General features: G+C 43.3%; 1 protein-coding gene across 1 annotated transcript in view; it reads left to right on the forward strand.

Annotated features, from left to right (window-relative positions):
* The window catches only part of DLC1 (DLC1 Rho GTPase activating protein), a 362,233-nt gene that overhangs the window by 332,315 nt on the left and 17,585 nt on the right, over nucleotides 1-12,333 (forward strand). The window contains 3 exon segments of the mRNA XM_014453591.2: nucleotides 4,039-4,074; nucleotides 4,203-4,284; nucleotides 11,403-11,466. Of these exon segments, the coding sequence (XP_014309077.1) occupies nucleotides 4,039-4,074; nucleotides 4,203-4,284; nucleotides 11,403-11,466 (182 nt within the window).

A 12,333-nucleotide genomic window follows, 5' to 3' on the forward strand; every position in this document is an offset into this window, starting at 1 on the left:
TAATAGAGAATATGTGTATTTGATTGATAAGGCAGGTTTTTCAAAAATGTGCCGAATTTCATTCCTACCATGTATTCTCAACACTTGATATTGTTAGACTTTAATTTTTGCCAATCAAATGGGTATAAAAATATCTTACAGAGTTTGACTTCCATTTCCCTAATCATTGATGATACAGTGCACATTTTTTCATATCATCCTGGCCAGATGTGTGCTCTTCTGTAAAGTCTGTGGCCCATTTTTTTCCTGAGTGATTGTGCTTTTCTTGATGGTTTGGAAGAGCTCTTTATTCTAAACCTCTTGGTCTTGTGTTGCAGTTTGTGATTAGGCTTTTCACGTTTTTGAGATTGTCATTCGATGAATATTATTTCTCCCATGGCATTCAATTTTTTAATGAAGGAAAATGGACCTTTTTAAAAGTAATTAGGATCTGGGCTGAAGTTCTACTACTTCGTTTTCTCATCAGTGCCCTGGGGTGCTGAGGGCTAGGATGGGGAGCACCTCGAGTCTCCATCATTCTCAGCCTCTGGCTGCCCGTGTGGGTGGAGTGTGCTCTGCACAGCGAGATGAGAATAGGCTGTTCGTTTAGATGAGAGTTTTATTATTCTCTGTATTAAATCATTTAAAGAGAATTACACTTGTGAACGAGTGAACTCCATTTTACGAGTAATTTTCAAGCAAAGGTTGGGTGAATAATGAAGAGGTTCCTAAATTGAGAGTAAATGAAATGACTTCCAGGACTTCTTCCAACCGAGCATTCTTTGCCTCCGTAATACTACTCAGATGACCACACTAGGAGTCTCCTTTATTCATTTACCATTCATTCATCCAGCCACCCAGTCAACTGACTGAGCAGCTAGTGTTAATTCAGCACCGACAAGGATGCCTGGCACTGGTGAGTGCTGCCTGACCTACAAAAACAAGACAGTTCAAGCCTCAGAGAAGAGCTTTAAGGGATTGTCAGACTCTCATAGAACAAACATAATTTTGGTTGATTCACATTTAAAAATACACCTTTTTCATTAATGAAGAAGGAAGGAGATGCTATGAGACAGTTAGCCACCATGTGACAAAATCTCTAAAAGATCCAGATGAAATGACGTCACTTAAATTTGTTTTCACGTTGAACTCTTCTCACAATGAATAGTTATTTTAAAACAGGTCTTTAGTTCTTCTCTCCTTCCAGAATAATAAAATAGCAGACTGCTTCCTGTAGCAATGGCAGTGTTCTCTCAGTTGGAGCTAGAGGTCACTGCCAACCTTCTTCAATACTTGAGCAAAACCTCATGGGTCCAGGCCAAGAATGGCTACAGTGCTAGACATGATCAGCAGGCTGCCTTGAAGAGGGGCATGGAGTTGGGTGGAGACGGGGCTGCTTCCCGGGAGCAAATTGGGCAGAGACCCTAGAGATGATTTCCTTTCCCTCGCTCACTCAGCTAAATTCATTCATGACCTAAGTTACAATACCTGGTCTTCCTCATTGTAGCCCAGATCGAATGTGTGCTTTTCCCATGATGTTGGATTCAGAATTATGTTATTGTTAGACTGTATACAACCGTTTACTGCTCCCCCATGTCAGTGGGCATCTCCAATGCCTTTTTTTTTTTATATATATATATTTGGTTAACCCGTATGTGTGTTATGGTGGAGTTGCTTATCTTCCCTTTGGAGAGAATGTTTGACCTCTCACCCTGGAGAGTATCTCTGTCCTTCAGGAGGGCTTTGGGGGTGGGGACAGCACTCTATTGGATTTTCCATTCACGGCTCTTCTGGAGACGAGGGAGATAATTGCATTTGCAGTGGCGGTCCCGGGACTGTCCTTTGTCCCTTTTGTTCTCCTATTTAGAAATTAAATTTCCTCCAATTATGTCCATTTTCGGTGTTGATTTGCTGCCAAGCAGCAGCACTTTCTTGTGATGTGTACGTTTGCTAAGACCCAGTTCCAGTCTCTGTCCTCAGGCCTTCCCAAATCCTAAAAGGCACACTGCAGTTTCTCAGGTTACATCCCGGGGGTCCCTTCCTGTTGGCAGTTCTTTTTGAAGCGTAAGCCTGCGTTTGAGGTGTATTGTTCTGGGCTATCATTTCGCCCCTTCTTCCTGTCGCTGTGTGCGGGGTGCGTAGCACACACACTCCACACACCAACCCACACATTCCTGGTCTTCCTGTTCAGCTCTATTTTGGTCCTTGGCAATTTTTACTTCCTGCCTTTAAACCCAAGCTAGAAGTTTAAATCCTAACCTGAAGAACTCTGGGAACTTCTACGCATCATACACCCTCATCTATTGAAAGCTTTTTTTTTTTCCAGGAAAGAGTTGAGGCAAGTAATAGAAATTATTGATTTAATTATTTCACTCCTCTCTTGCTTTTAGCCCCTACTACCCTAGAATTTTTTTTAAAAACAAAATTTTGAAGTTAATTTGAATCATGAAAGTAATCTAAAATACAGCCCTGCCTGGGTAAACTAAGTTAGGAATTGCTAAAATAGCATAGTTGCTGTCTCATATACATTTAACAGCATGTGAGCTTTTCCACTTACATTTATAGATCTGATGTTATACTTGGGAAGTATTCAAAATATATTCTTTAATGGCAGCTCTGTTACTTAATACTTAGAGTTTCTGGTGGCTGTTAAAAGTGAAACGCAGTGGCATAACCCTTAAACCACTTTGCAGTCTGCCTTGCTCGTGTTTACTAAGTTGCATTCACTGTAAGCCCCTCTCTTATTTCCACGTATATTGGTGCCACTAACATTTGCCAAAGAGACTCAATCTACAATTTAATGATGAGATATAATCCTGCAATACTAACTTCCATATATTTCTTCATAAATCTTTGGGCTATAGCTACTTCATTGGTTTTCCTATGTTACCATTCAGGGAATAGTATGAGTTACCTAACTCCAGCCTTTAGAAAAAAAGAATCGACTGTAATACTCATTATGTTAGTTTTCAACATTGTAAAGAAAAAGGTATCTTAAGTGTTATCTCTAGAAAGTAATTTACTCATGAAGCGTTCTGTAATACATGGGCAAGCCCATTATTCCCCCGGTTAGCGAGGGCTCTGAGGGAGGATAACGTGTTTTTATCTCATGGCAGTTCCAGCGCGGATGTACATTTCTAGTGGTGCTGCTGGTCTTCTCCCTACTCGGGGAGTTTTTGGGGGGCGGGGGGTGGATTTCTCAGCAAGGAATAGAAGAGTGACTTTTTCATTGGGTGGACTGTTTCTCCCTTTCTGCTTCTCAGTTCTGCTAGACTCCATGTCCTCCGAGTACTGAACTGTTCCACAGAGGAAGGGACTCGGGGTTCTGTTGGTCTACAGTGACTCTATAGCTGGCCTTCTGTTATAGGAAGAGGTCTACAAAGTCCTCAAAAGCCATATGGAAGTGCTAGTATGTGTTTAAAAATAGCATATCCTGAATTCTCTTGAGCTTTGGATGTCCTGCAAATGGTTAGATTTGGTTGACCACACTTGCCATTCATTGTTCTCTACATCTTTCTTTTTTTTTTTAATATTTTTTATTGATTTTTTACAGAGAGGAAGGGAGAGACATAGAGAGACAGAAACATCAATGAGAGAGAAACATTGATCAGCTGCCTCCTGCACGCCCCCCACTGGGGATGTACCCGCAACTAAGGTACATGCCCTTGACCGGAATCGAACCCGGGACCCTTGAGTCCACAGGCCGACGCTCTATCCACTGAGCCAAACCGGTTCTGGCTACATCTTTCTTTGGCCCAATTTTCCATGACCTCTTCCCTGGTCCAACGTGAACAGAGAGACACATGGAAAAACAACACCACCACCAAAAAAGCCCGGCCACATTAAAAGGGAGCATCCTTCTCAGGGCATTCATTCCAGCTTAAGTTATAATTTCTGGCGTGGCCCTCTAGCCTGCTGATGTGTTTAAAGGTGGGAAGAGTGTTTGTGAGCCACTCACTCACTTATCTTTGATACCTGAGTCTCCAAACCACTTTAGGTCCTAAGCCTCCCTGAGGCCACCGATACAGAATTGTCTGAAGTTGCTTTCTTCTCCCACAGCACTTGACAGGGAAGGAGGTGTTTGCTCTGCAGACAGTAGGTACTCAAAAGTACTTTCGCGGGTTCCCTCCCCCACACCTTGCTAAACTGGGCTAGTTTGGTACGAACCTAGGGTGCTCAATAAACGAATTTGTTTGTATTTTTCTCTGTATTTGTCTTTTCAGATCTCCTGTTCCCTATTGATATTTCCTTGGTCAAGAGAGAGCATGACTTTTTGGACAGAGATGCCATTGAGGCTCTATGCAGGTAAATGGAAATGCTTTGAGCATTTTTTTTTTTTTAAGAATAGTGTGCTTATCAATACAAGATGGTTTTGTTTGCTTTTGTTCTAACTGATTAGGTCAGGTCTTTGATTAGCAAATGGGTATAGTGATTTGCTTCATTATAAATCATAGGCCTTTTAATTAAAATAAGTCAAATTCTATTATTTAGTATTGCCATTTAAATAGCACTGCCCTAGGAGGTACTCACATAGTCCTGTTCCATATTCGACACCATATGATTGCTCAAACAGTAACTTCAGATGGTTCAGAAAGTTGAGGATTTTTAAAAAGGCAATGTGATTGACTGCACCGCCCAACCGGGTACCCCAACCAGGTCAGAGCTGCTGTTGTACTAGATGGAAAAAACACATTCAGAGGAGTAAATGGGGAGGGGGGAGTCTCCATACTAGAGGCAGGAGGACCACTGCTTGAATTCCAGAAAAGCCTCCCCTAACCAGTTCCACTTTTCCAGGTACAAACTAGTAACAATAGGATTAAATACGGCTGGAAAATAACCCAGCCTTGAACCCACGTGGACAGGCAGCAGATGAGCACTGATGTGAAATGTGACTAAGAGTCAGGCATCCTTGTTCGTTGTGTTGTGCTGGTGGGTCTTCGGGCTGGGTGGTATCGAAGCGCAAGTAATAAAACATACAGCAGACAATGACGGACACCGATGAGCCTTCCACACTTGGTGACATTTCATTCAATTTAAGTAATTCCTGCTTTGTCATTTTCCTCAAAACCTATCAGCCATAAAGGCTGGATTCTGGGGGGAAAATGATACCTAAACAAAATTCACATGCTGACTTGACTGTAAAATTAAAATAAATGTTCTTTCAATGTCAGTACTTGTTTTAACTTGGAAAAACATTAAGATAGAATGGCATCCAATATTTATTTCCACTTTGTTGGCAAAGAAAGCAGTGGTATTTCTGAGAAAGTATTATTTTTTCCTTTCTTAGGTGATAGAATGTTTTCCAAAGCAGCTAACTTAAGCAGTGGTTTTAAGAGAAAGATAGGGAAGATGTTTAGAATGGTAGATGGAATAGACTAGTTCTCATGGTTTAAGAAAGAAAGAAAAAAAATAAAAGCCCTGTTAACCACAGAGACACTGTCACTTTTCAAACCCAATCAAATGACTGCTCTGAAAGAACCCGAGGTCCAAGCCCCGCACTGAATGTGCAACGTTAGAGCTGTGTGCTCTGGAATGAAGAACCCGGGCAGGTGAGGAGGGAGGGAGGGAGGTAGCATCTGGAATAGAAACTACTGCAGACATTCTTCAGATGTTTTCATGCTTAGCGTGCGGCAGGATTAATTTATTTTCAATTCATCATTGGCGATAACACAGAAATGAGGCCACTCATATGATGTGTCCTAGGAAATATTTACGCATTGCATCACATCATCCATTTCATATGTTTTAAGCCACTTAGTGAGTGGGCCCCTGAACAGCAGCAGCAGCAGCAGTTCAAGAATTCCTGGGCCATAAAAATATCACTGCTGCCTGGCCGGCATAGCTCAGTGGTTGAGCATTGACCTATGAACCAGGAGGTCACGGTTCGATTCCTGGTCAGGGCACATGCCCAGGTTGTGGGCTCCATCACCAGGGTGGGGCATGCAGGAGGCAGCCGATCAGTGAAACTCATCATTGATGTTTCAATTTCTCTCTTCTTCTTCCTCTCTGAAATCAATAAAAATATATTTTATGTATATCACTGCAGCCCTAGCCAGTTTCATCCAGTGGTTAGAGCGACCTACGGACTGAAAGATCCCAGTTTCTATTCTAGTCAAGGGCACATACCTCGGTTTCAGGCTTGATCCCCTCCGTCCCGGTTGGGGTGTGGGAGACAACCAATCAATGTGTCTCTCTCACATTGATGCTTCTCTCTCTGTGTCTCTCCCCACTCCCTTCCACTGACTCCAAAAGTCAATGGGAAAAATATCCTTGGGTGAGGATCAACAACAGCACAATATATCCCTGCAGCCTTACAGCCCAAGGGTCATGATTAGGTTCTTGAATACTTTTTTTTTTTTAATAGCAACGTGAAATTTTGTTTCCCTGCTCTGCGGGGAAGGGCATCCGCTATACTTTATCATTTCCACTGGCCTCCTCACCGTTTGAGAAGCTTCCCCCCTTCAAGGGAAAGATGTGTGCTCCTAGATATTTTGTGAAAAGCCTAAACAACTGGGCCTTGATCTGTGTTTGGACTCTGCAGCGTGTCCTGCCTGGCTTTGGACAGAATAACATCTCCCAGGTTACACGCGGGAAGGGAATGCCGGCCGCACTGGCTGTCAGAGTGCTTTAAATCTGATGCCAGGTGGGAGCACGTGGGGAAAGGCTGGAGCTTGGGTTTTCTTTCCAAAAAAAAAAATCTTCAGAATTCACAGTAACAGCCATCAACTTGTTTGTAATGGAAAACACAAGGGCTGTTGCTCACATGTTCACATAAGTAGACTTTCACGGAAAATGACTCTCCTTCAAGAAGCCTAGACAAACATTTCAGAAGAAAAGGTGGGAGCCACGCAGGGGAGTTTGAGCATCTTCCTGTGAAATGCGCCGCAGGTTCAGAGCTGTCAGCAGAGGAGCTGGAGACACTTGATTTACTGATTGTGTTATTTTCATCTCATCTGCTAGTAGCCTCTTCCATATACTTCTCAGTCCTTGGAACGCAGGGCCAGCAAACACGAATCTGTAGTGCGGTGTGAAATTTTACCTTGTTGAAATCGTTTGAGTAGTTTATTTTATTTTATAATTCTCACCCGAGGACAACATGTTCATTGATTGTTTTTTTTTTTTGTTTTTTTTGTTTTTAGAGAGATGGGGGAAAGCAGTAGAGAGAAACATTGATCAGTTACCTCCCACACACACCCTGACCAGGCTCAGGATTGAACCCTCAACCTAGGTATATGCCCTACCAGGAATCAAACCCACAACCTTTTGGTACATGGGACAATGCTCCCACCAACTGAGCCACACTGGCCAGGGCTTTGAGTAGTTGATTTTAAATGCAGATGTTAATATCTTGCAGAAACTCAGTTAAAGTTTTGCTTTAATAAAATATTAAGCCCTAGCAGGTTTGGCTCAGTGGATAGAGCCTCAGCCTGCAGACTGAAGGGTCTCGGATTCGATTCCAGTCAAGGGTACATGCCCGGATTGTGGGCTCCATCCCCAGAAGGGGGCATGCAGGAGACAGCCAACCAATGATTCTCTCTCATCACTGATGTTTCTATTTCTCTCCCTTTCCCTTCCTCTCTGAAATCAATAAAGATATATTTAAAAAAAAATAGATATTCAGCCCTGGCCAGTTTGGCTCAGTGGATAAGAGCATCGGCCTGTGGACCGAAGGGTCCTGGGTTTGATTCTGGTCAAGGGCATGTACTATAGTTGCAGGCTTCTCCCTGGCCTGGGCCCTGGTCAGGGTGTGCGCAGGAGGCAACCAACCCATGTGTTTCTCTCACACAGATATTTCTCTCGGTCTTTCCCTCTCCCACTCTCTAAAAATCAGTGGAAAAATACCCTTGGGTGAGGATTAAAAATCATATATAATCATATCTAATAAAAGCCTAATATGCAAATCGACCAAACAGCGGAACGACTGGTCGCTATGGCACACACTGCCCGCCAGGGGGGCAGATGCTCAACACAAGAGCTGCCTCCAGGCCCCAGGCTGGCCAAGAAGGGGGTGGGGGGTGGGGGGGGAAGGGGGGCGATCACCTCACAGATTGGCCCTAATTGCCAGCCAGGCCTAGGGACTCTATCCGTGCATGAATTTCGTGCACCGGACCTCTAGTAATAATAAAATTAAATTTTAAAAAAATAGATATTCATACCATCATCTTCAGTCTGCACTTAGTTGGGAAACAGCCCTTGACATGCCTAAGCTACATAAAGCAGCTTGCCGTATAGTAGGTTTGCACTTTGCTACTTTTCTGGTTTATTAAGAGGGTAGCGAGTGATTTTTTCAAGTAATTGCACTAATTCCTTTTAGTAATTGCACTTATCTTTAAGAATTGGAAAACGATCTTTATTTGTCCGGTCTTGGAAAGTTGTTTCTTCTTCTTTCCTCACTCTTCTCTTGTACTTGTCCCTGTTTTCTTTCTGAGTAAGAGGCCCAGAAGCCCGCCTGCTCTGCTTTTATCAGGTGCTTGAAGCTCCCTGAGCAAAGCTCTGGAACCTGTGCTGGCCCACCCGTGCTCCCTCCCCCTCAGAGCAGGGGGCAAGCTGCCCAGCAGATAAGACTGACACATTCCTGTGGAGCTGAGCCCTGTGAGGGCCCCGGGGTGGGAACGACCAGTTTCTGGACAGATGGTGCAATACCATTGTTCGCCCACTCATTTGAGGAATCATACTTAAGATAGTAGCTGCTCCCATATATTATCACAATCAGCATTTATTTTGGAAAGGAATGAAGCCCTAGCCAGTTTGCTCAGTGGATAGAACCACAGCCCACGGACTGAAGGGTCCTGATTCAGTTCTGGTCAAGGGCATGTATCTCAGTCACAGGCTCAATCCTGGGCTCTAATCAGGGCACATGTGGAAGGTAACCAATTGATGTGTCTCTCTCACATTGATGTTCCTCTTTGTCCCTGTCTGTCTCCCTCTCTTCCACTCTCTCTCTCTCTCTAAAAAAAATAAATAAAAAATCAATGGAAAAATATCCTCGGGTAAGGACTAACTACAACAAAAAAGGGATGAAGAAGATACTGGTTTTGCCCGGCAGGTGTGGCTCAGCGGTTGAGCGTCGGCCTATGAATCAAGAGGTCACAGTTCTGTTCTCGGTCAGGGCATATGCCCGGGTTGTGGGCTCTATCTCTCTCTCCCTTCCTCTTTCTCTAAAATCAATAAAAATATATTTTAAAAAGAAGAAGGAGATACCGTTTTGAAGTGCCAGGGCCACCATGTTCTAGTCCTGTGGCCTTGGACAAGATTCGTGACCGAAGCCCCCATTTCCTCATCTATAAAGTGAAGCTCAATAATCATATCTATACCTTAGGGTTGTGGTGAGGACCAAAGTGAGGACAGTACATATGAGGTGCAGGCATAGTGCCCGACTCAGACTGAGCCCACAGCTGGTCTAGCTGGAACTGTTGTCTCTAAGTGGGTAAGGTCCCGCCAGTGGGCATTCTTTGAAGGTCCTAGGGGACAGTGAATCCCCCCAAAACCCAGGGAATAACTTCTGGGCTTCCAAATCGAGAGGCCGTTAGTTCGGCACTACCAACAGAAAAAGATAATATTGACCTTTATAAAACTGGCCTCCTGGGTCTTTTTTGTTTGACTGCGATCTAGAGTCTGTGAAGTCAGCCTCTCTGACACCCCCATAGGCCTCCATGCCCAGTAAACCTGGTTATAAACACCACTCAACCAGTAAAGCCCAAATGAAGTCAAGTGGATATTTGGTTACAGGTGTGATTAATGAAAACCAGGCATACGACTGACTGTAACCAGTCCGGACTCTTTTTAAGTCTTGAAAACATTTGAGAACTAAAACACTTTGGGTACAAGTCCTCTGAGTACTGATGCCCCCCAGAGGGGGACCTTACATGCACTCGTTTGAAAAATCCTAGGACTTCTCCTTAGCTGCTTATTTTCATTCGCTTCCCGTCAACCAAGAGAATTTCCCTGAACATAGGTGCGATGGGTTATCTTTGTTTATTCTCTAAACAGGCTACCACATAACCTGTGAAATCAAAGGCAGTCTTATCAGCAGGCAAAAACACTATCTCTTCTCCTGTGTGTCAAAACTGTTAGACAAGTTGCAAGAGCAGGACTAGAAACGTAAAGCCTGGAAGAGGCCTCATGGTCAGTTGGAATTTGTGTGAGTTAAATGCTGGTATCCTATGAAAACGGAAGAATTGCAGTTGGAGCAAAACGGGAAGACCGATGGTGCAACACTGCAGAAGGTTCATTCGAGGAAGACTAAGTGATGACCGCCTGGAAGATTCTAGAAAGAATTGGGGCCTGATGGGTTTTGCATATCATTTATTCCTGTGTGTGCAAAGGGTTTCTTTCTGCAGCTATTTCATTATTTGCCAGTGAGGGGTTTTTTCTTTAACTATTTCATTCCCAATGAAGCTAAGTTATATCCCTAAGTTTAACATTACTGTTTGGCAGGGGTAAAAAAACTATTCAGCTACAATATGACTCCTGTTTGGAAGCAGGATCTGATCCAAGTGCTTAAAAAAATGAGTAGTTCCATGATTATCACTTTTAGTCGTTACCAAACTTTATAATTGAGAGAGAATCATCATCACTCTCAAGAACATTTTAAGTCTACAAGCAATGGACTCTGTAAGATTCTGATCCTTGAAGCTTTAGTATAGGAATTTTTAAATAATCATTTGCACCACTGCTGTAACTATACCAAACATTATACTACTAGAGGCCCGGTGGACGAAATTCATGCATGGGGGTGGGGGGTTGTCCCTCAGCCTGGCCTGCACCCTCTCCAATCCGGGACCCCTTGGGGGATGTCCAAATGCCGGTTTAGGCCCAATCCGGCAGTCAGACATCCCTCTTGCAATCTGGGACATCTGGCTCCAAACCTCTCACCTGCCTGCCTGCCTGATACCCCTAACTGCTCCCCTGCCTGCCTGATCGCCCCTAACCTCCTCTGCCTCAGCCCCCACCACCATTGCTTTGTCTGGAAGGATGTCCAGATGGATGTCTGGAAGATGTCTGGTCTAATTAGCATATTACCCTTTTATTAGTATAGATACTAAAACAGGAAGTTGTAAAAAGAATAGGGCATTAAAGAGGGCTTGGATTTCCTTTTGGTATAAGAACTCGCTGGATTTTAAACAGGATGCCTAAGATGATGATTGGTTAGAGATGGTTTTATTTTTGTACGTGAATTTTTACTTGAGATACTACATAGCGTTTACCAACAACTCTATTTGGTTTCTTGTTTCTGTGACTGTTCCTATGAAAGGTGACATCACAGGCATTTACTGGGTGGAGCTGCCCCGTGACTCAGGGGAGGAGTCATTGAGAGTTACGATTCAAAGAATCTCATTAAACATGTCAACTGGGAGAAAAAAGAATTTATCCACCCACCAGTGGTGTCCTGTCTTTGCTAACATTATTTCTTTGCTCTGTAGGCGTCTGAATACTTTAAACAAATGTGCGGTGATGAAACTGGAAATCAGTCCTCATCGGAAGAGAGTGAGTATCTAAATTGTATAATAGGACAGGAGGAAGTGGGGGGTGGGGCGGACTGGAAACTCGATTATGTGTTTAGTAATTGGTTTTTGTGTATAAATTCTTACTTCCTCGTTCTCCAAAACATGGACATTTTTAATACTATAAACCAGTCGAGTGTACTGAAGCCTGTAGCATTATGTGATTTAGACCACTAGCTGTAGGCAGCCAGTACATTGTGTTTTTTCCTGCTGTATTTTTAAATTGAGATGTAATTTACGTATAACACTATATTAATTTCAGGCGCACAGTATAATAATTGGGCATTTGTATGTATTACAAAGTGATTCCCCCCAATAAGTCTAGTTAAACATCGATCACCACACACAGTTGCCTTTTTTTTTTTTCTTGTGATGAGAACTTTAAGATCTACTCTCTTAGCAACTTTCAAATCTGCAGTACGATATTGTTCCCTAGAGTCACCGTGCTGTACATTCCATCCTCCGGACTTATTTATTTCTAACTGGAAATTTGTACTTCTTAACCCATTTCACCCAACCCCCCCACCTCTGGCAGCCAAGACTCTTCTTTGTATCTCTATGAGTTTTCCTATTGTTTTTGATCTGAAAAAATCACCTATTTTGCCTCATTAACTCAGTTCCTACTCCATATTAAAGGGATGGGGCTGTAGGCATCTGGAAGATCGCATTGCTCCCTATAGAAATTACAGCTAGCTCCCATATATAACAGTATGTTTCGAAGCTGCGGAGGTTTGCGTGAAGGCTGGGTTGTGGGCTAGTGAAGAATGTTAAGAGTGTTGGAGGGAGGAAAGGAATCGGGGGAGAAGGGAGGGCAGGAAATCCCACACATTCTGGTCAAATGGTGGCGCAT

The sequence above is a fragment of the Myotis lucifugus genome, unplaced genomic scaffold, assembly GCF_000147115.1.
Source record: "Myotis lucifugus unplaced genomic scaffold, Myoluc2.0 scaffold_26, whole genome shotgun sequence".
NCBI lineage: Eukaryota > Metazoa > Chordata > Mammalia > Chiroptera > Vespertilionidae > Myotis > Myotis lucifugus.